Source organism: Diadema setosum, chromosome 21, assembly GCF_964275005.1.
Source record: "Diadema setosum chromosome 21, eeDiaSeto1, whole genome shotgun sequence".
Classification (NCBI taxonomy): Eukaryota; Metazoa; Echinodermata; class Echinoidea; order Diadematoida; family Diadematidae; genus Diadema; species Diadema setosum.
Window position 1 is genome coordinate 20,227,667 of NC_092705.1, and position 25,470 is coordinate 20,253,136.

The following is a 25,470-nucleotide window of genomic DNA, read 5'->3' on the forward strand; positions in this document are numbered from 1 at the left end:
AGTATATCATTGCCCCTGAGATTAGAACTTCAACCTCGATCATTTCATCTTTTGGCAAAAAGTGACAAATCATGACAGATGACCAAAATTATTCTCATTCGCAGTAACATATCCCTAGACTCCATGATACTTTGAGCTAATACTATGGCAAGAACATGCACAAGTATTGGTACCAGGGCAATCTGTAAACCTCACTGAACATAAAGTCCATACGCCCCCAAACAAGAAGATTGACAACTTAAACAATTCCATAGCTTACTATGGAAATGACTGACACCATTTATGCATATCAACTTCAAATCTTTAGTAACTTGACACACAATTGTGGCAGGCACAATACTCATGGAATTCAAACAACTGGACCACTCAACACTAAACTGTATTTTTTGAAAACTCAAATCATGAGGTCTCTCTCTCTCCCAAATGAAATTCATAGTAAGATTGATCAGAGCAAAATTCATATTTACGTAGATTTTTAATTTCTTATCAGCTAAAGACAAAATCCTGGCTGTTCATAAACTTGACTACTTCTTTCCAATACCACTTACTACACTGGAATGTATTCTTCTTTTCTCTGATTGAAATCATATTTGATAATGGAGGAAAGAGCAGTCCACTGCTACCGAACTAGACAACATACACAGAAGCATCTTTCATATCACATGTCTTCCATTCTCCATCCTCATTGGTCAACTGGGGACTGCTGTATACTACAATTGTATCACCAGCACTAGACCGCTGTAAAGAACAATGCATATACATGTATTTCATTCACCCACTGTCATTATCTGGATAGACAGAAGTAAATTTCCAAACATGAAAGTATCTTCACGATGATGACCTTGAAAGACAAATGTCTGTAGTGCCATTCATAGACATTCAAAATCTAAAGGGGAATTCCAGATGATTTTCATAATTTCATGTTATGTAGCACATAAATTGATAGTGTCACATATAGATTTGTGGAATTTATTGTGGTCCTTGAGCAGAGAAATCATCTGAAAAAATAAACAAAAACATAATTATACATATTACAGTGGAAAAGGATGATGACATATTACATTATGTACAGGCTCACATATTCCAGTATTAAATGTAGCATTGTAATTCCACTATGAATACCACTTGCTTAACAACTTCACCTGTGTAGAATTAATGCATGCTTTCTTCTTTTGGTTCTGCTTCCATGAGCACCCAATAATGCATTCGTATGTGACTATTATGTCATCATCCTTGTTCACTGTGATTTGTTATGAATTTTGAAAATATTCTTTTCCCTTGTTCCAATCAAACTAAATTCTGTAACTCTGTACCAAGTATAACCAATTTATAGATGATAAAATGCAAAAGTCTGGAAATCACCCGGAGCTCTCCTTAAATGGTTTTTGACAAGAGAAATACAACACAAAAAGCTATCAATTCTTGTGTCCTTTTCCAGATAACTACATCCACACTAAATGTGTAGTCATGATATCAAAAACCATGAAAAGGTTACTTTTGTTATTGTGGAGCAATGTTTCGAATAACTACATAGGTCCCCTAATCCTTACCATAATGAAAATACATTGCTCAAAATGCACTGCTCACTTCAGGGCCCTTTCTAAGGAATGCAAGTCTTAGATGTTTGTCAAGGGGTCTATTTCATTTTTTTTTTTCTGTTGAAAAGACCCAACACACATAAATAACATGAAAGCTCACTAAAGGTAGCATGCAAGTCACAGATTTTTGTTTTGTTCTGTTTGTTTGTTTTTTTTTAAATACAGGAACCCAGTAACAACAGCAGAATGTTTACAGTTAATTCTTGGAAAATCACAGCGTTGATTTCATCAAGGTAACATCTTTCTTGGAAAACATATACATCGATTTCCAGAATCACTGAACAGGTCTTCTCTTTGGCATATTTCTCGATCTCAGACAAACAAAACCCAAGGATGTTAGTCTCTCACACACAATCACATTCCATCATCAAGATATGGGACACTGCCTCTAGCAATACTTCATTTCAATCAATGAAAATGTAACACACTCTTGTAAAGCATGTAAGGAGGGTAACACATTATTGCCAATAAGACACTCGTGGCTAAATGTGATGTACTCCTCCATATCCATACCAGTGTTTTATCTCTAGCACTATTTGGAAGTTTAGGATCTTAAAATCACAAAATCAGGGCTAACACAAATATAATTTGAACCCAAGCAACAAATGATAGGATACACAAGTATTTCTTTCCTTAACCTCATTGAATTTGCACAGTCTCTTGAAAGTGAACCATACCAACATCTGAACATAAGACTGCACCTTGTATATGTGGTATTACGTACATGCTACGTGGGAGAATGTCTCTAGCATGCATTCTAGCTTCCAATCACGGAAGTTGGTGACAAGCTGAAGTTCTTCACTAATGAAGACTTTGCTGCACAAGGCCTGAAGCATGTTGAGAAACTTCCTTACAGGATGACATCTCAATCCCCTATTCAACCATTTTAACCCAATGAGGACTAGTCCCGAGTATACTTGAGCAGGTGTCAATGCAAAACGTGTGTTATAGAAAAATCAGCTCGTCCTCCATGGGTTAATGGGCAATGACCATCAGTGAAGTACAATATATGTCATACATACCAGTGATCTGACAGTTTCATCAACAGTCTTACTCCTCTTATAGGCACAATACACACTTCGCCGTAAACCTGTGCAGCTTTTATAGTATCAATCAATGTCATCTAATTCAACTTATGTGTTAAGAGAAATAAAGCTTACACAGAAGCCATTTTTTTTTTTGTTTCTTTTTCCTGCATGTTTACCCCTGGTGGTCATCATCCCACTCAACCAATGTGTGACACATGGTATCAGGCACACACAACATGCCTCACATCCAGAGCATCGCAAGTTTGACGATGGCTGGCATCTCACTGAATATTGAGTGATGATGTTCAGTGTTGTAAGTTGTCATTCTCACTATTATTACACCTTTTTTCCATGTCACAAGCTGACTGAGTGATGATCACAGTTCTATCCTTACTATCGCTGCAAAGTGAAAATAGCTACAACAATTGAGCTGTTTAAAACCTGAAGAGATCTACATTATACATCTATTTCCCTCTCCAAATCTATCATCAAAAAACAAACAAACAAAAACACTATAAAATGTAATGCTATGACAACTGTCCACTTTTTACATTTTGTAATACATTGTGGACTAGTTTCATTCATGAAAATGAGTACGGTACTAAAAGAGTCTCAGAGTCTCTTGCTAAGATCTTGCCTCAATATTTTCTTTTTTTTTCTATGAGATGACCTGTACTTTAACCTGTTGAGGACAAGTCCTGAGTACACTAGGGCAGGTGTCTATTGGAAATGCATGTTGTAGCAAAATCAGTCCATCCTCAATGGCTTAAAAAGTATCAAATGCTTTTGTGCAGCTGTGTTGCTCACTCTATCACACCTCATGAAGAGAATCAAATACTGTGTTCAGGTCTACTGTGTCATATTCACAGTATCCTGTTGTCTAATGTGCAGTGAATGATTGATTTACAGCACGAGATCCGAGTGCCAAAGTGAACATTTTGCAACACAACAAATGACAGCGATATGACTTCATTCATCGCAAGCTTAGTGATTGTGGTAGGAAATTCCCAATAAAAGGCAAATATCTACTTTTCATTTACCTTTCACTACTCCTTCATACATCAAGATGATCCATAAATAATTCTTTCACTTCCCTTTCTGTAATCATTTCTGAACTAGTCTAAACATGCTAATCCTTTTATTGATCTTTCCTTTTTTCTTGTATTTTGTCCATTTTTTTTTTGGTCTTTTTCTTTAAGCACCAGTCCTGCCGGTTTATTTGCAAATATACATATCATAGTAACTTTAACAAAAATAGATCTACAATTAGAACTAAACCTCTGGTTACATGTCTGTACAAACCATGTGACATTGACTATAACTACAACTACCACAGAAAATATCATTTCAGAGCTCAGCTCTTCATATTTGTTCAGTTTTTCCCTAGCACTTGCCATGTACTAGCTTCTTCAGTGGCTACCACCAATTCTTCATGTGTACAAACTATGACAGCACAAACTTTGTCAAAACACACAGTGAGATAATCAATTTTTGAGCAGCAAATTTGACAAATATGTGAGAATTTTTGTACAAACTGACAGATGCTAGATTTAGCTCTCACCTGTCACAAGAGCTCAAAATATCTGACTGCCTGCCACAAATACACCAAAACGTAATGAAAAGTGATATTTAACATGACATATTTTGTTGGTTTTTTGTTCTGGAGGGTAACCTTGGTGTGAGCCTTCTTGGATAATTTTTCCTTCTCTTTCCTCAAGACACATTGTCACTCTGGCATGGCATTTACAGAACATTTGCTGCTTTAGTCTGAATGGCTCTCAATGCCTTTACCTGGCAAAGAGTAAACTTGTGGGCAACCTTCTGGATAGACAAAGAAATACTTCTGTTGTTCTTTGGGGCTGACGGCAATGAAGACAACGCATTGGTTACTACAAACGTTCCTCCCTCTCTCTGTAATGCACTTGTCGATTGGCGTCACAACTCCCAAGTACCATGGGATGACTGGGATTTGTATCCAGGTTGTCTGGGGATTTTGCCATTTGTTTTTTGGCCTGGGTTCGTCAGGAATATACCAGGGTTTGTTGAAGGATACTGACTTATTTTGCCTGGGTGGGTCGGGCATATACTGGGGGTTGTCGGGGAAATTCATTTACTGTGGAAGTGGAAATTTTTGCAGTGTTGAAATGTTCACGCATTTCGAGCACACACAAACAAGCGCAAAATAAAAGCACGCAAATATTTCTGCTGCCCGTATGTTCAAGTAGTTGATGTCTTGATTCCATGGAATTAAAAACACATGAAACTCTTCTTGCCTGGCCAAGTGCAGAAAATTAGTCACGCGAAAATATCCACTTTTTCAGTATCTCGCTTAAGTTGGTTGGGAGTATATGTGACCCTGCATCACAAAACCAACAAACAGTCGCCAGATATGGATTTTTAGTTGAGAGCAGATTCTTAAAGAGCAGACTCTAAGCTTTAAAATGATGTACATTGTATAACTCAACCCAAATGGACTCTCCTAACCTATCTAAATACTAGAAAGAAAGCACACACTCTGGAAAAGTGTGAACTGAGAAAAGAGGCTCTGAAGTACAGGGTCTATTCAAGCGCTTAATCTTAACCAAGCCGTGCTAGCTGTGCAAGGAAAGGGACAAAACATGATTAATGCCAACTTTCAAAGCAGTAGAGTTACTCTGTCAAAAGATATTGGACATGAAAGTGAAGAGTGTGTAAAGGATTTCAAGAAATGAAGAGGGGACTCTAGACATATCTGATCATTTTATTCTCCCTCCAAAATGGGTTGTAGAGAAACTGCTGAAAACAAACTCAAAAATAATTTAGAAGAAGGATAGCTCTTTCAGAAAATATGAAAAACTCAAGATTGACTTGGTTGACCCACTTCACCTTTTTAGAGTCCTCACGTAAAGTCAAGGGGTGCGACGTTTTGTTTGTTATGTGATGCAAGGTCACATATATCAGGGTTTGAGGCCAAACATTTGCACTGAAAAAAGACTTCTGAGTGCCTCAAATACTGCCTGGCCTGTTGGGGAGATGGCTGGAGATTTCTATTCAACTACTGCCCGGCCTGTCGGGAACTTCGCCAGAGATTTTGACACAAATATTGCCCAGCCTTTCGGGAACTTGATGAAGACTTGGCCAGGTAGCATAACATCCTAAAAATGCAGAGGTCAGGACTACAATTGACAAGTGTATATGTGACCTGCTACAACAAAAGGATCTGAAAGCACTTCCTGAAAATGACATGACATTATTCCCTACTCTTCCGCTTTAATTGCATACATAACACAACTCATAAAAGTACTTGGTTGCAGAGCTTTTCATGATTTTAAGAGAGCATGTCGAGTGGTTTAGGAAATCGGCATTTCAAGAAAACAGCCTTCAAAGTTTTCCTTCCGATGCAAATCATGATCAAGGGGAGGTAATTCAGTTTTCATCTGTTGACAATAGTATGTATGCCCCTAGCAACCTCCGCAATGTTCATTCAAGCTTAGTGCCAGCGGACTACGCACGACCAATCACTAACCAGGATGTCACGCACTCACCAATAAGATCACTCTATTGTTGCTAGGGGCAACCACAACACTTTCGGATGAACTGCTAAAGCTGGCTAAAAGCTCAGGCTGCAAAGTGATATTAAAGCAATTTTAAATATAAGCATCTTCACGCAGATGGAAGAAAATTATTCTGACGTAGTTTTTAGTGGTTTTGCTGCTCGCAGCCACATACAGAAATACAAAAATTGACAACAGAATTTTGGCAAAGTCAAGATGCACAGTTTTTGTTTATTTAGTGTTATCAAATCCAAAAGTAATGCTACAGATACGAAGAGAACTCTCACTGATAATATAGTACAATATTACAATACACTTTGATCACAGATACCGTCATGGCATAAAGTTTCTTATAATAAATGATGTTGCATGATAATATACCATAATATATATTCTATACACTAATGTGTGGGTTATTTTTTTCAATGGCTAACCGAAGCATTACCAGGAAAAAAGAGAAAGCACCCAAGGCAAAACAAAAGATGATGATCAATGATATTTGTGAAATATGTCAGCACTTCTTCACTCCACAGAAAATATAGAATAAATAATGTTTACTGTTTCCTGTGTCCTTGATTGTCAAATGATTTCACACGTTGGCAAACTGTCGTTGGTGACAATCTGGATCTAGTGTCTTGGGGAAGAGGACAAGACCAGTGATTCTGATTTGACATCTTCATCAGAAGTACGTCACAGGGACTTGAAGCAACACAGTATCTCAACACTGTCTTGTTTGTTCCATGGGTCCAAAGTTTACATTTTCATATAGAATGAATTGACCTCTTCATGGAAACTAGCAATGCTAAGTGAGAATTCCAGGAAAACAGAAAATATTAGAATAAGCACAGTTTCCTTACTGAAGGAAAGTGTGCCATGTCATCTTTCTCGCATTTGATCCTGATGCTGGAGTCAGTTTTGTAGTGTTTGATAGTGCATTCATTGTACAGCTTTGTGAAGATACTACACTATTCTCTTTCTTCTACGCATATAACTGTCTATGGTATGAGATTTATTCCAGCAGATTATAATAATTCACCTCATCAAACCATCAACTCAGAGTGGGTGCGGAAATGACAAACATGTATTGTTACCTCGTAGTCACTTGATGAAGGCCTAAGCATGTTAAGAACAAGGCTAGAGTCAAAAGCTGAAAGAGACAAGGAGCTCTCTATCCAAATTTGGCTGAATCCTACAGGGCTCCAACCACCTACAGGTGGGGAGGGCTGGCTACTTGATACGGGTTACAACTGGTAAGGCAAGGAGGCTTTCACGAATGGAGTAGAGGTGTGGGTCCACTACCTGCGGCTGGGGGGATGCCTTACACCTTTGTGGTAGAAGACCTGGTACTCGGGGTCTTCGCTAAACATCTCGTTCAGCTGGGAGAAGGTGGGGCGGTTGACTGGCTTGTATGACCAGCACTTTTGCATGATTTCGTAGACGTTCCCTGGGCAGCCCTCTGGCCGCAGCAGACGATGACCGTTCTCTATCTGTTTGATGACCTGGTGGAGGATTGGACATGACAAACACCATCAGCTTCACAATTATTAACACTACGTACATGCATGAATACATATACATTGGCATGTGATGCTACGATAGAACAATTTGGATAACAATCATCCATTTAATAACTCAATTCTGATTTCATTCCTTGAAATTGCTGCCCCAGGTATGTTTACACGATTGCTATTATCAATTCTTTATTTTCAAAAGATTCTAAATCAAATACAATACGTACTTTGGGGTCTCATTTCACAAAGTGCTGTTACATAGAAAATAATGCAAGAAAAGCAGCAACTCGCACAACATGTAGCAACATCCAATCAGTAAGCAGGATTCTTGTCATTACCATAAACAATTCTACTACAGCTTGAGTTGCTATCAGAGCAACTTCTTATGAAATAGGGCCCAGGTGTAACTTTAGAACAAATATAATTCACAGCCTCATGGCAATCTTAAAGCTAACTTGGCAGTGGTAAATAATCTTTCATCATATACATTAGCTTAGTCATTCAAGTAAGCACCAACTCCTAATCAAAGAAATGACAAAAGAAAAAGAAAAAAGAATGAAATGTAAAAAAAGAAGGTTAAAAAAAAAAACATTTACACAGTAACTGCCTATTACAGAGTACTTATGACATAGCATACACATGCTACGAAAAGTGTTTACGAAAAAGAGTAAATATTTTGCCAACAATGACAAGGGTCATAGCTTTCAATCATCTTGTGTCTCTATGCTATGCACAGCTTTAAAACAAAGCCTTGAACAGGAGAACATTTCCAGAATTATAAATCTCCACTCACATCATAATGATTGGCTGCCAGCCAGGTTCCATTTTATAGTCTGTTCTTGTGATCAGGTATTCTATTCATAGAACAAAATCTGAGTTTCCTTCTTACCTACTGAAGGAAATAAAACACTAGTCTCCTATATTGATGCTAAGTGTGAAAAATGGACAATTGTAAAGTGCATAGGGAACATTAATATGTTATCATATTGTCGGTCTTATGCCAAAAGGGCCTTAAACCACTTCCACTGTTAGGCAAAAAGGCCCTTAACGCTAAAGACTTTGTACACTATTAGTGCTCTTTTGGCATAACAGGGGACGTTCTTTAAGGCCCTTTTGGCATAAGGCCAACGATATGCTATAGAAGCCCAACTATTATTATCATTATCATTATTATGATTATCTGAACGTTAAGTTGTACTTAAAGTTTGTTTGATTTTTTGTTGTTGTTGCTTTTTTTTCTGATGTATAATCTCTTTATTTCTTCTTTTTGTGTTTCTAAATCAATGCTGTACGCTGGCACTGGTCTGATGGTCCCTGACCAGTAAAAATCACTGTTGGACCAGTAACTTTTTCAGGAATGGACCAGTAAAATATGGAAAAACTGGGCACCTACTGATCCGAAAGACAGGTCGGACCAGTAGAAAGATATGATAGTGTGCAGCCCTGCCTTAATAATATTATTCAATGTGTTGGCATCTAGTAAACGATAAATGTGTGAGGAAGTAGTCTCTGAGCAGACCAACTCGTCTCACCTCGGCTCCTGTCTTCTCCCCGTAGGGCTGGGCTCCTCTCGTGTTCATCTCCCAGAGGGTCACTCCAAAGCTCCAGACATCGGAGGCATGGGAGAAGGTGCCATAATAGATCGACTCTGGGGCGTACCTACAAACAGTCATCACAGACAGACAGGAATGTCAGTTGGTTCTTTGCGTCTCCATTCCCATCCCGTCTACAGCTCTTTTTTTTCTATATCAATGCACTTTAGAAACACCCATATGAAAAGCTTGTGTTATCAAATTCTATCTACAGAATCAATATTACAGGTATAAACTGGTTTCTGGTTTAATACTCAATAACATTTATCCATTAAAGATGTCAGACTTCAATGACATTGAACCTTCCAGAGGTATTTTCTGCACTGAAGTCTTACTGAACACACATTTGATTTGCTAAACATCTGAGATGACACTCAATGAGTGCACACACACAACAGCAACAACAACATTCACATCATAAACCTTACTCCCCTCTTGTGAATGTGCCTTCATACTAATAAAAGCATGAACTGGTCATACAGAGTAACACCAGTTACATTGTCACAAAGTTTTATCAGTTGAGAAAGATTCAATTGAGTAACTTCATGAATCATAGTGAAAAAAAAAAGAGAAAGAAATTAATTCACAGGTTTCAACATACTGCCATGTACAGCTATTGGTCAGAAGTTCACTTCAAGGGTTTACTAATTGCCTCTGCTTCAAAATTTCTAGAAGAAATTCTCTAAAATAAATTTGCATCCTCTTTTCGCTCTACTTCTACCACCACACAAGAGCATAAGAGATGCGGTACACTGCACACAGTGAAGGGAAAATTGACAAGAGACACCTAGTGCCTACCATTTGACCGGCCAGCGACCACCTGTGGTCGAGCGGTAATAGTCGTTGTTGGCTCCCGTCGCTCGAGACAGACCAAAGTCACTGATTTTTGCCTTTGGATGAGAGGAGAAGAAAGAAAAATCATTCATAAAGAGAAACATACAATTCACAACATAAGGCATGCACATCATGTTCTGTGAGCTTACTGGAGGCTAAGCTACACAGTGTTGGTGAGAATAAATTCTTAATTGACACATCTCAAGCACTGTGCATGTCAACTGGTACAATGTAATTCCTATAAAAATACTCTAATATGAGTGAAATACCTATTTATTTCAATATTGAGGCAATACAGCGTATGTGAGCATCTGTAGCCAAAGTATAAAAAAAAAACTAGAGAAGCACTCTGAGAGCGCAGACCTCCGCCAAGCATGCAGCTCATTTCCACCACTGATCTTGTTCTTCCATAGAGATTTCAGTGATTTCTACCCATACATACTTATAGCAATGTTGTGTGCTGAAAGTTGCCCCATTTCCCAATATAGAAGCCTTTGTTACATCATAAACCCTCAGCTGCACGGCACGCCTCGCCCTAGTAGAAACTAGAGCACACACTTTAGTGCGCACATGCAAACCTCAAATACGCGCAGCCTGAACTCCCAAGTTCATTGACCCTACCTGCTAAAATATAAAAAATCCTTCATAAATTCCCCCAAAATTCTCGGATCACTACCAAAATTTAATCTATCTGTTACTTGTATCATTCTAAACCTTTCCTGCAAGTTTCATCCAAATCCGTTCCCTACTTTTAGAGTTATTTTGCACAAGGACAAACAAACACACAAACTAACGAAACGAAAACATAACCTCCTCCCTTGGCGGTGGTAACAAGGAAGTATTCTACACAGATGCACATAACTCACTGCAGCTTTAGAACATGATTGTCTACTTGCTGTTTTCCTTTAGGAACCATTAGTTATGTTTGACACATAATCAATTACCTACAAACCACATCTGCAGGGATGCCCTCAAAATATATCTTGCTGAAAAAAAAAATTAAAAAAAATCTACCAGTCCTTGGTGAACTTTGCATCTGTATTCCTTCTCAGACCACACCCAAATCTCCCTGGTAACCTTTGAATCTCTGTTCCTTCTCAGACCACACCTACATCTTCTTTGTGACATTCAAATTGCTGTCTCTTCTCAGACCACAACCACGTCTCTTTTGTGAAATTTTAATCTCTTTTCCTCCTCAGACCACACCCACATCTCCTTGGTGACCTTTGAATGTCTGTCTCTTCTCAGACTACACCTACATCTCCTTGGTGACCTCTGAATCTTTGTCCCCTCTCAGACCACACCCACATCTCTTCGGTGACATTCAAATCTCTGGCCCCTTGAGACCACACCCACATCTCCTTGGTGACCTTTGAATTTCTGTCACTTCTCAGACCACACCCACTTCTCCATGGTAACCTTTGAATCTCTGCCCCTTTTCCAGACCACACCCACCTCTCACTGAGTGACCTTTGAAATCCTTTCCCTTCCTTGAAGCACACATACCTGTCCCTTGCTCTCTAGGAGGATGTTCCTAGCAGCAAGGTCTCTGTGGACAAACTTCTTGCTCTCCAGATACATCATACCAGAGGCAATCTGTGCTGCCCATAGCTTCAGGTCACAGTCTGTCACTGAGTCATTCTGGAGGTAGTCCAGCATGGCCCCCATGGCTACCAACTCCTGCACCTGTTTCAGGGAGATAGGAGATGATGAAGGAAGTTTTCTCTTAGTTCTGTCTTCTCTTTCTCTCTGTTTTCTCTTTGTTGAACCTTTACACTGCCTGTATATCTACTGATCATCATTAAAAGAAAACCTTGTAAAGCCAGTAGCACTGTTTGCATACTATGTACAGATTTTAGTAGAACATGCGACTCCATTTCTGTTATGATAAAATTCACAAATGTGCCTGATCAAAGGCATGGTTAAAGGAACAGAAAAGAGACTTCCTCTTTTAAAAATTCAAGAGAGACAACAAAATCTACAAAAACCAAAACACAGATACATATACACACAAAAAAAAACCCTTAAAAATCTTCAGTTTTTAGTCTCCTTTGCTTAGACCTGAAAAGTCATTCATTCATATGTGAACAACTGCTTGATAACCCTAATGAAGTACTAATATTACAGTGTGGTGCATAGTGACATATTAAATACATACCAAAACAAATGATTAATCAAGATCTGACAGAACATATTCATAAAACAGACAGAACACACTCATAAAACCAGAAAGAGGCATATGAGAACAAAGACACATAAATGCACTGAAACACTGTGCTTGCAGATGGGTATAAAGTGTAAGAAAAGAACACAATAATTCTAAGAGCCAATGTTATGACTTTCTTACAGGCTAAACACTATGCTTCATCCTACACTCTGTGGCCATACAAATGCAGACCAGAAGAACAAGACAATGAAATACAACCAAATCAAACAATGAAAACAATGAGTCAGACCTTAGGAAATATGAGAAGCTTGAAACAAAGAAAGCACTTTACAAGCTGTTGGAGGGAGAGAGAGGGATACAAGAGAGAAAGAAAGAGAGAGGGACAGACAGAGAATATCAGAGAGACATAGGAAGAGGGTAATGCAGCGAGTAGGGGGTGAGACAAGAGGGGATTACTTGCTGGGTAGCATGCACCTATCAGAGCTGTGTGAGGTTCACTTTGTGGGACTAAGCACCCCATGAGGACTTCCTGTCACAATTGTCTGCCCCAGCAGGATAGATCCACCTTCACTCATCTAGCCTAATCCGCCAACAATCCAGGCAAGGCGGCCATCTTGCACCCTTCCACGTAAAAATCAAGCCCTCACAGCTTGAATCCTCTATGTGCTGTGCTTTACTCAATGACACATCAGATGTTGTGCTTAATTTGCTGATTGGCAAGATAGGCAATCACTGCGGAGTGGCAGGACTCGTATCTTTGCTGACAAAGAGCTTACTGCTGCAACAACCCTTCTCCTTGGTGACTCAAACACCCAAGTGTTCTACTAACGGACCCTACTGATGGATCGGATCCTTAATATCTGCTAAGAGACTGATTTCTGCTGACATAACAATGCACAAAGACAGGACAAAGATGTTTAAGATAAGAAAGGACAGGCAAGGTTACTGAAAGGAAAGGAAAAGAAATACACAGATAGGAAGCTATGCTTTACATGTTGCTTCTGGAAGAATTAAAAACAACAACTGGCAACTCATATGACATAAACACCACAATCTCTGCATCAATGGTGAAAATATAAAACATGATCGATAAGTATGACCTTATATCAAGATTTAATTCTTCTTTCTTTTTCTTTTTTTGCGGATGGGGTGAGAGGGGAATGTGAACGGAAGTTAATTATCTTCAATTTGCTTAAGAACAGAACAACACTGCAAACACTCAATGTGGATGTAACATACAGTAGTCCTTGTCTTGACCCTTAATAAAGAGTTTTGTGGGAGAGGAGGGGTAAAAGAGATTCCTTACCAGCATCATAGGAGGGCCGAGACATACTCCCATCAGCTTGACGATACATGGGTGGTCCAAGCCGCACATGACCTTGGCCTCCCTGAGGAACTCCTTCTGACCAGTCTGGAGGTGATCTGCATGGAGGGTCTTCAACGCTACCTCAATGATCCTGTTGCCCTCTTTTAGTCTTCCCTTGAGCACGGAGCCAAACTCTCCCTGACCGATCTCATTCCCTGCAGCACAACAAACCATTTTACTTACTTATTTCATTTCATTAATTTTCTCCAAACAATATGGATGTAGGTACAGGAGTACAGATGCAAGAAATAACACTCTACAAGTAACTGGAATTGCAGCTTACATTATTGTTTTCATCTTCTAGAATATTGTACAAAGCAAAGTGATCATTTTGTTAAACAACATTAGGTCACATACTGAAGGAGTGTGATCCCCTGGTAATATGGTCATTCACTGGCCACACCTACATCAAACCATACCTTCAGAAGACCACACCTACATCAGACCACACCCTCAGAAGACCACACCTACATCAGACCACAGCCTCAGAAGACAACACCTATATCAGACCACACCCTCAGAAGACCACACCACCACTACAGCATCAAAGCAGGGCCGGCAGAATCGGGGGTGGTTCAGGCCCCCACTTTTTTTTTGCACAATACATGGAGACTTCACAGGGTGTAACCACTGTGGCCCCCCTCAAAAATAAAAAAAAACAACAAAAAACCAAAAAACCCCAAACAAACAAACAAACAAACAAACAAAAAACATTTTTTCTTTTTTTTACCCCAGAAGTGGTAATTGTTGGCGATTTTTTTTGTTTTGGTCAGCTGCTGAAACGTTGAAGTGGGAGTGCAGGTAAAGGCCTCTTTTTTTGCGCTTGTCAGCTGAAGAAACCTGGACAGTAAGTTTGCGCTAAAGACCTTTTTTTTTTTTTGCTTGTTACCTTATGAAACCTGAAAGTGGCACAGGGCCTCCCCCCCCCCCCCCACTTTTCAAAATGTGGCACTGGCCATGCAAAGAGTGTGTGACTCACCTCTTTCAATCAGGCTGGCATCAATGCACTGCACCTCGTCGGAGCCTCCTCCTGGTGCTTCATGGATCGCTCGCTGGAGCTCCTTTCTCTGTCTCTCCATCTCCTTCTTCCGTGTCCGGTCGGAATTCCTCACCCCAAACAGGTTCGCTAGGGTCTTCTTGTTGGACGGCCGACTGCCGGGAAGATCCTTGTTCAATAGAACAGAAAAATGGACCACACCTCTTGAAAGTCTTATCTCTATAAAGCATTTTATAACACAATAAGGTACATACAAGTGCTGGAGACAAATTAGATGTACGGCCAAGTGTGCATCTCATATAAATATGAACTGTTCAGGTATTATTTTCAGCCAAACTACTACCACAACATATTTCTTTTTCCCGTAAAAAACCAAGAAATTATCTTAATTAGACCAATACCCAAATTTTAAAGGTCATGAAGACTGCTTTTTTTTTTTTTTTTTTATGTATTTTTCTTTTAAGTGGACACAATGTGATAAACGGCAGTGGTTTTTAAAGACAACGTCCTGAAAGTTAAATTTTCCAAACTACTGACTTTTCTTTATTGGAGTTTTAAAGAAACTAAATACCATTAAGAAATGAACAATACAGAACCAGCAGGAACCAGTTATCATGTTCATACAAATATGCAATGAAATGAAATGTCTGAGAGCTGTGATGACTGGTTGCTATGACAATCACTTACTGGTGGAGGAGAGACAGGAACACCGCCATCCCTGTCCAGTGGGCTGACTGGAGGCTCAGGACTCTCCCACCTGTTTCCTTGGCTTTTATGATGGGAGGTCAGATCAGCAGGCCGAGGTGCCGGACTGGGTCTGACCCTTGGAGGCCCACTGTCATTGCGGCTTGGGGGCTGTATCGGATGAAGAAGTTGGGTGGGCAAGCCGTCGTCATAGCGAGAGTAGTGATCAATGAGCTGCTCTAGGTTGTCAAAGTACGGTCCATCGTCAATGTGGTAGCTCTCCATCTGTGAGGACAGGACACACAAGTACAGAAACCAATGAGTCAGTTATCATTGAACCCACTGCAATGCTCTGAAGTTTTGACACCATGACACCAATACTGAAACTAGATCCATATTCAATTCCCACCACTTTGGACTCACAGTATACAATGTCGCTTCAGAAACATACCGGGGAGATATCATACCACTTCCTGGGTTTTACATTTCATATTAGTTGTAGCATGTTCATTGGCAATCTGCAATATAATGTACATGTTATAGTACCACTGGGTTAAGTCCCAAAGTTTCTAGTAAAAAGTGAAAGCAGTATTGGGGAGGAATATACAAACCTGTAACACAACAGTGAAGGGTATGTGGAGATTATTTTCTTTTTATCAAAGGTGAATAAGGAGAGCAGTTGTTTCTTTTTCTCTCTTGGTTCTCTACTGTTAGTTTGTTACGTCTAGACTTGACAGGAACAGCAATTCTTTGAGATAAAATCCATGTTCCGAGTGTATATGAGGCAGGTATAGCTTACAGTGACTCATGGTCATTTGAAGTTGACCATACTGTCCACTGAGTTGACCACACGTATTACGTTTCCCTCACCTTGTTGTTGATCTCAAAGTTGTAGACAGTGCTGTTGGCTGCCATGGAGAGTACCATCGTGTCTGGTTTGTTAGCACTGCTCCTCAGCAGAAAATGTCCATCCTTGGCCCCGTGTCTCTGGATGATCTCCAGCGCCCTCTTGCGGTCCATGGAGCCATGGTACCAGTTCTGGCTCTGAATGTTTTGTGCTATCTTTGGTCTCCAAGACTCTGCAGAAAGGCAAAGGAAGTCATATGAATACCAGATCATGACACAGATCAATACCAGCAACAAAACTTCAATCTATCTGCACCACATGGGTCTAGGGCAATTACCTCCTAGGCAATTACCCCAGACCCTTTCCCCGACTACCCTAATCCTAATCCTGAACCTAATCCTAACCCTAACCCAAACTCTAACCCTAAACCTAAACCTAACCCTATACCCAACCCTAACCCTGACCTTTACTCTTATCACTATTAAACCAGTTTTTTAGCTGGGGGGGGGGGGGGGGGGGTAATTGCCCTGATACGGCAGCACACGTGTAAGAGTAAATATGAATATATGCATGCATATCACAAGCATTAAGACTGCCAAATATGAAGAGAGTCTGGCCAACTCGGTTTTTGGTTGTGAGCTTCAAAGCCTGCAACTGGTCATTAGCTGGTTACATTACATGGAGCCATGTCGTTGACCAAGCTGCACGTATATGCAGGGCCCATTTTTTAACTACACGTGACTGACTTGTTTGGTTATGGCGTCTGAGTGTACACGCTAACCCTCTAATGCGAAATATGCTGCGCAATGACATGGCGTTCAATCTAGCGGTTGGCCAGACTCTACGGCGCTGATGCTATGTTCAGCACACTACCCTCTACTGTTCACTTTGGATAGGATTATGTATCCTTGTGTTGGGGGTAAACTAGACAAACAATGCTATCCACAAGTGTTGCATATTTTAAGTAACAGTAATGGAGGCTTCACACATAAATGCAATGTGCCATGGTTGCAAGAACAGCTCATTCCACATGACAATGTTAAAAAAGAAAAATGAAATGCTGCTCACGTAGAAACTTGACGACTTGCGAGTGTTCGTATCTTCGGGCAAGATCCAACGGCGTGTCATTGTCAGAACTACGAGGATGGCACGGGGCACCGTGATAGACCAACTCTCTGACACACCCTATATGCCCCTTCATGGCTGCCTCATGGAGTGGTACCCACCCTGTCCGAGGGTGTCTTAGGGTGGGATCTGCCCCTCGTAACATCAAGAACTTACAGGCTCCTGGCTGGTTGCAGCTGCAGGCAGTCTGTAGAGGATAGACAACAAAAATACACATTATGTGCATGAGGAAGGGAGAGAGAAAGATGACCTGAAGTCTTGTAAATGACATCTAAGTTCATGATATACCGGTACCATTCCTGCTGTTAGATTTCTACATGTAACAGATGTATTACAGAGTAATAGAATTAATATCTTATTTAAGTTAACGACAAATTTAGAGCCTCTCTATAGTATGACCAAGGAGGCTCAAGAGATGGAGACACAACAGTCTGTGGAGCAGCATGTGGCCATAAGTACTTCATCTAGGCACAGAGTGCTATACATGAATGTTTGTGTGGGCGTGTTTTATATGTTACAGGGTATTTTATATGCAGCTTATAAAAGGTAAGATTGTTCGGATTTCGAAGTACTTAAGATCAAGTGTGAAAAGATTTGTAATGCTGTCTTTATCACCCACGTGTGCTTATCATCATTTTGTTTGTCTGGGAATAGGAACGTGATGTTGGAATTTTGCTTCTAAATCAGTATAACGTGGGAAAAAAGATAGCTATTAATAGATTGGGATGGGGCTTTCCCTTGGAGGTGTCCAAATTATGAGTAAGTCATTTTGAGTTTAGCATGTTTTATGAAGAGGAAAAATCACATGACTCTATTTTGCTTCCAAGATGAGTAATGTTTAGCTTACATGACATTGAGGTACGTATGCCAGGTTAAGTGTACCACTAACATAACACAAAATTTCAAGTAATCCCTTGATTTTGGTGTTCCTGTGAAAATGCTGGGGGAAGCTTAAAGATACTGTTTACCACTGAGAGCAGTGATTTAAAAAAAATGTTTGAGCTTTCACATTTGATGTATATATACATCAAATGGGCTATTTTGAAGCAATAAAGCTGGGTTTTTGTTTCATCTGCAAATGGTAAACAATACTTTTAAAGGGATCATATAGTTTTGGCTGAGACCTAACGTTAGGTTTCTAACATTTTTGGGTGAGATAATGAGAAACCTCTTGGGACATATGAAAGAACATATAATTCCAAGAGATACCCAAAATAGAGCAATCCTAATAAAAGGTGGGACCCACCTTATGATTGCTTTATTTTACTTAATTTTTGGATGTCTCAGCCATTCTAAAACCAATTTTCATCAAATAAACTTTGAATTCCTCTTAGAATGGTTTGCTCTGTACTATTTCATACTATATCTCCCCAAAAGTTAAAAGCCAAATTCTCATCTCTACAAATACAATTAATTATACTATACCATCCCTTTAAAGTGAAGTCCATTGCCATAGAAATGGCTTAGTACCAGGAACTTCCATCTTTTACAGTATCTGTTTACATCTTACGAATACTGAAAGCATGCACTGATGCTGTGGTAGTAAACATTCTTTATTAAAGTGAAAGTTAAATGGCTTTGTAATTCTCTGGCTTCCACACAAAATAGAAATAGAAATAGACATAGAAACAGAAATCACAAAACATTAATGGCTCTTGTGCTTCTTGCTTTGATGATCAAGAAATTATAGCCCTTGTTTGAGGGACGTCCGCCTGAATACTGAAAGAAATCTTTGTAAATTCTTAAATCTTCGTGTATAGATATTTTTCGCAAATTGCTACATCTCGGACACTTTTGCTTGTTTTCCATTTCATGGCTGAGAGGGTCTATATTACTTGTTACTTTGCCTGTTACAATAAATTTGTATAACAAGCAACAATACTAGTAGGCCTAATTAATGCTTTTACTTGGTGATACCATGTACCAGTATAAATTAGGGTGTCTGCAGTGATTTCAAAGTATTAGCACGATATCATGCCCCAGATTTTGTTCCATCATGGCTCATGCAGCATGCTAGACCTAAAAACAAGTGCAGTAAAGTACACTGTAACTAGTTGCGTGTGATCCACCGATGACATGGACTGATTTTGTGAATTAAGATATTTTTGCGTATTGTTGCTTTCGCACGTTTTGATATTTGCATTTGATGTCACTTTCATGGTTTGATGGCGATCAGTGAGATTCATAAAAATATTAGAAGACCATCTCAAGAATTTCAGCTGGCACAGTATTCCATTTCTCTCCGGAACGAACTTGTAAACTTTTCCATATTTGTATGTCATGACAAACCATCCACAAGAGAGTGCACTTACAAATGTAAAAGAACTTTAACCCGCTGAGGACGAGTCCCGAGTATACTCGGGCAGGTGTCTATGGGAAATGCATGTTGTAGCAAAATCAGTCCATCTTCAATGGGTTAAGTGATAAATCTGAGAGTACACCCAATCATGGTATTTGATACAAAAACAAACACAGAGTGACTCTCTTTTTATTGTCATGATTTTAGAGCCAGCATCAAAGCATTTTCTTTGCTGATGGTGTTACTGAAGATTGAACCACACTTCCTGTGCACAGTGACATTCAAAACCATAAACTGGATTTCCTTTTCATGCCTTAAATCAATGCTTCTCAACCTTTTTGACCCGAGGCCCACTTTGGCTCCTGCAATCTTTTACTTATTTATAATTCTTTTAAACCCCAGTTAGATCAAACATGAAACTTTTTTAATTTGTATTTGGCCAACATTTCAAATCTATTTGTACCAAATTAGATTTTGCTCCATCTTCAAACAGCTCTATCTTTTTTACTGTTTAACACAGAAAAGGGCATACACCAAAGTTGCAGGAAAATTTTTCCACAGTCTATACTGTCACTGCAACACAAATATACATCAACGCTGATCTGTGAACAAATGTTGATATGGTCATTTTATGTTTTATATGCATGAAAAATGTTTTCATTTACTGAATCTTTGTTTTGCAAAATCTTGGTTATGAATCTTAGTTTTGAACAAGTTTTGAAAATATTCTGCAGAATGGATGAAATTGTAAAGGCATTTTTATTAACGGTAACTGGCAAAGGATTTATCAACTTTACAAGCCACAAAACAAAATTTACAAATTAGTTGCTTGCGAGATATGAGAATACATTCTCTCATTGTCAGAAACAGTTTTGTGATTTCTTATAACTCCTGCAATCCATTTGATTTCATTTATGGTGTCCCTACGTGTTTGATGAATATTTCATGCTTTTTCTGATCAGTATCACTGCTGTATTGGCAAACAAACATTTTTTGTTTTTAAAACTGGTAAAAGATTATTCAACAATTGTAAACATGCAATGTGTTCACTATGTACATGTATGATTTTATAGGATTTCATCATATGGGTTTCAGAGTAACAAGATCTTTATCTCACAACATTCCGGATTATTGCCGAAGTGAACGTAATGCTACAGTGTAGCTCTTTTGCTGCATAAACAGGTGGAACTGCCATTATAACGTGAATAAGGTTGGCAGGGTTGGAATTGGATGTTAGCTCTGGTCAACATTTCCTCTCCTGCAAGCTAAGGGCTTAAAGGGACTGTACAGTACTGGTTGAGGTGGGGATTCATGTTTTGAACATTCCTAAGTGAGATAATGAAAAGCCTGTTATGAAATATGAAAGAGCATGTAATTTTAAGAAGGATTCAACGTTTATTTGATGAAAATTGGTTTTCAAATGGCTGAGATATCCAAAAAATGCGAATAATAAAAGGCGACATGCCACAACTTTATTAGGATCTCTTTGTTTCACCTTGTTTTTGGATATCTCAGCCATTTCAAAACCGATTTTCATCGAATAAACTTTTGATACCCCTTAGAACTGAATGCTCTTTGACATCTCATAGAGTGGTTTCTGAATATCTTGCAAAACGCTAAAAGCTAAATCCTCACCTCGACCAGAACTGTACACACCCTTTAAATTGTTCAAGGAACCAACAACAAAAAATAACAAGCGCGACATACTTGGTATATACATGTATATCGTACTTGTACACATGTAGCTGTCCATTGCACAAGACATAGGAGATACACGTGTATATGTACAGTGGCATTGGTGTTGTTTACAATAATTGCCACAAGTTGCTACAAAAGTGAAAGTTAGAAGGAATATTTCCTTCCTCTTGCCACACTTTCTTCCTGTAAATATGAACTGAATGGGTGTAATGCTCTGCATCAAAGGGGAATTTAGCCTAACATAGACTAGATTCATTGAACGCAGTTCTAATATGTTAGCAGAAACAATGGTAAAGTTTAAGGAAACAGTGAGTCCATTTGAAACTTTAAAAATTCATTAGAACTTTAGTTGATTCTATGCACACATGTACAGTAGGTCTATGCAAGTATCTCTGAATGGTAAACAGTGTACCCCTGATTTACCGTGGAAGAGCATGCTTCATTTTAATAATAATAATAATAATAATAATAAACTGTGCTTGTATAGAGCATATCACATTCAGGGAGAAGTCTCTATGCACTTTAAGAATGAAACAATACAAGTAAAGGAAGTAAGGTGAAAATGGGACAGGTAAGTAAACAATAGAAAATTAAGATTAAGCTGACACTGAGAAACACTGATGGCCATGAGCCTTATCATTGCAAAAATAAATATGTTTCAACATTCTTCTAAATGAATCAATTGTTTCAGCATCTTTGATTTTATCAGGCAGACTATTCCATAATTTTGCTGACGATACAGCAAATATTCGTGCTCCATAAAATTTGGTGACAGTCTGGGGACAAACTACATGTACAAATTTGTAAGAGAGACTTGGATTTTGAGCGAAGATTTCTAGTCGGATGATACCTTTGGATGAGGTCTTGGAGATATGTGGGACCCAGACCCTGTAAGCATAGGAAAGTCAGCGACAGTATTTTGTATTGCACACGGACCTTTATTGGTAGCCAGTGCAATTCATGTAAAATAGAAGTGATGTGGTCATGCTTTTGAGCATGTGTCACCAATCTCGCAGCAGAGTTTTGTATCCTCTGAAGCTTGTTTATTTGCATGTCAGGAAGACCATACAGAATGCTACAAAAATCAATACGTGACATCACATGAGCGTGAACAAGTCTCTCTACTGATTTCCGGTTTAAGTACATAACAGTACTGTCGTATTGTCTCAATTTTATGGAGTGCGAAGGATGCAGCTTTACAAGTATCATTTATGTAAGAATTCAGCGTAAGATGTTCGTCGAGTCTGACACCTAGATTTCTAGCAGAGTCTGCAATTGTATTAACAACTCCTTCATCCAGTGTAACAGATTCAAGTTGATTACGTTGTCTAAATCTACTGATAAAATGAAGAACCTCAGTTTTATTTGCATTAAGTTTGAGACAATTGTGAATAGACCAATGCTTAATATCTGAAATGCAAGCCTGTAGCTTCTGAATGGCATCATTTTGCCTACCACCTTCAATAAATACATAAACTTGAGTATCGTCAGCATACATCATACAGTTCAAATTGTGATGTGAAATGATGTCCTGTAGTGGAGCAGAGTACAATGTACATTGTAAATGCTAAAGGGCCAATTAACGACTCTTGTGGGACACCATGGGTAGATGAATAAACCTGGGATTTTGAGTCCCCAATAACTACACAATGACTTCTGCCTTCAAGGTACAAGATGTGATTAGCTTCAGTGCATTTCCGGTAAATCCATATCTTTCTTCTAGGCGCGATACTAACATTTGTTGGCTAATGGTATCAAATGCACCCGTGTAGTCAAGAAGGAGTAATATTGCCTCATGTCCCCTATCAAGAGCTAACAAAATATCATTTACAACTCTAACAATAGCAGTTTTAGGTCACAGATACCACACATCATGCACCTACACTGTACATTTTCATGCACACACACGGTATCTGCAATTTGTCTGGATCTGACACAGTAAAGCCTATGAAAGTCACACTTGTAACATCCTTCGCAGAAACCTAAATTTTCCACAAAATGCTTTCACAGAAAATCATACAGTATAAAAACTTTTTTGCTACTGATCCTTAGAAATGGAAGACTTCTTCAAATTTGTGCAACTTGATTCCTATCCTTGGTATGCAGCCAGTGCTGCACAGCAAATTTTGCTGTCCTCATATAGGTTTAAAGGTGCTTATTAGCACATTTTAAACCTTCTTAGAAAGGTGCTTGAAGTTGAAGGTCCCTTGTTGAAACTTGCCGAAATTAACCGTTTTTTTTCTGCGAGTGTACAAATATTGCAGATTATGTTCGGCAATGAACCACAATGCGACAAGTTATGGATACTGTTTAAAAAAGATGGCAAAAAAGAGCAGAACTACAAAAAGTATGTGACTTTCATTGTATAGACCCAACTTTCTACATCTCGTGTACATTGTATCACCACTATACCGCCATACTGCTACGGGTATATTTCTGCCATGAAGGGCTGACAACACACAATGACAATTCACACAGAAGTGAGAACTTCAGTCTTTATTCATTTGTCTCTTGATTGATTGATTGATTGATTGATTGATTGATTGATTGATTGATTGACTGATTGATTTTTAATCTTTTGCATTTGTTTGTATTACCCTGGTAGACTATTTCAGAAAAACAATATCCCTTAATTTCTCATTCAATGAATGACAATGAATGTCCACGCATTCAGCCCGCATCTGTATAATTCCAATGCAGTTTGAAATGTTGATGAAACAACTGTAATGCATTTACTACTGTGCATAATATAACGCATGGCATACACTTAAATAATAATATCCTGTACCTGAGAGCCTTTTATACAGTCAACACTTACATGGAATGTGATATGCATAAGGTGTGGTGATGATTAGGGCCTCTCTTTGTCTTTTCTTTTTCTGTATTTTGAAAGGGAATAGCCTTGCTCTCTTTGAGAGTTGTGAGTTTCATAAAAACTAAACAGGGGATGAGTCATCAGCGTGAAACTCAGGAAACGGTGTACATGTACAGTGTACATATGAATTGCTATCCTTCGTCTACCAAGATGTACAGGTGATTAAAACAAGGAAGCATGTAGCTGTAATATCAGATTACATGATACAGAGAGGCACTATAGAATGCACTAGAATGGAGGGGGAAGTGAGGAGTTGAATTGCGTGTGTCATGGGATAGTGCTCACCGTACAGATGAACATTGGGCAGTTTGCAAAGCGATGTCGCAGCCAGATCTTCCTCATCTTTCTGGAAATTCCTTGTCTTTCTAATTTAATCTCACAGACAGTGGTGTAAATTTACCTACAAGGAATACTAGTACTTGTCCCCAATAAAACAGATGTACTAGAATGTATTGACAGTTTACGATGGATATCTCCCGACAAAATATGTAGTTTTGCCAATAATATTGTACAAATATATCTGGAGAAATTCTGCTTCACTGAAGCTGTACACAGGTTGCTCTCTTCCAAAAACTCCCCTAAATACTACATTTGTACCAAATAAGAGTCTAAAGACCACAGATCCATTTTGAGATATCAGAAACAGTCAGTTGATTGAGGAAATGACCTTGAAAAATTGAAGCATTGGTACAGTATAGGCAGTACACCTTGCTACACTTTTTGATTCTGCCACATTAGATTTCAAAACAACAAATCAACAAAACCACATGCAACCTGACAGTCCTGAATAGGTCATAAAGATCTGCATCCTGCTTGATTATACCACAACAAAGATCTTTGCATGAATACACAATATAGGTTTGAAGATACCTAAATTTCTACATTAATAATGAAATGTACTAACACTGTAAAGGTGGATATTTTTCGCACGACTAATTTTTCACGCTTGGTGGGGTAGGAAGAGTTTCCTGTGATTCTGCGGAATCAAGGCATCAACTACTTGAACATATGGCAAGCAAAAATATTCTCGTGCTTTTATTTTTGTGTTAGTTTAGGGTTGCGCGAAATGTGCGAAAATTTCAACACTGTGAAAATTTCCACGTTTACAGTATCCCATCATCACATAATGTTCTTTAATATTTAAGATGAACTGATACATAATGTAGTTCTCATGCCAAGAGCCTGTTGCTGATTATTAAAATATCATACATATCCTGATCTATCGATTTATGCAGAACAGTCATGGTTAAGGTATCACACAGTCACCCATATACAGCTGTAAATCTCAAAATCTATCTTTTATAATAGACTATTGC

The 25,470-nt window shown here is 38.8% G+C and overlaps 1 protein-coding gene across 1 annotated transcript in view; it reads right to left on the reverse strand.

The window, feature by feature from the left end:
* Positions 1-7,098: 7,098 nt before the first annotated feature.
* LOC140244577 (tyrosine-protein kinase HTK16-like) overlaps positions 7,099-25,470 on the reverse strand; it is a 35,505-nt gene continuing 17,133 nt past the window's right edge. The window contains exons 3-11 of the mRNA XM_072324202.1: positions 17,226-17,469; positions 16,181-16,389; positions 15,314-15,595; positions 14,609-14,795; positions 13,570-13,784; positions 11,603-11,782; positions 10,061-10,152; positions 9,203-9,329; positions 7,099-7,658 (exon numbers count right to left, since the gene is read on the reverse strand). Coding sequence (XP_072180303.1) covers positions 7,455-7,658; positions 9,203-9,329; positions 10,061-10,152; positions 11,603-11,782; positions 13,570-13,784; positions 14,609-14,795; positions 15,314-15,595; positions 16,181-16,389; positions 17,226-17,469 — 1,740 coding nt within the window. The 3' untranslated portion in view covers positions 7,099-7,454. The remainder of the gene's footprint in view (positions 7,659-9,202; positions 9,330-10,060; positions 10,153-11,602; positions 11,783-13,569; positions 13,785-14,608; positions 14,796-15,313; positions 15,596-16,180; positions 16,390-17,225; positions 17,470-25,470) is intronic.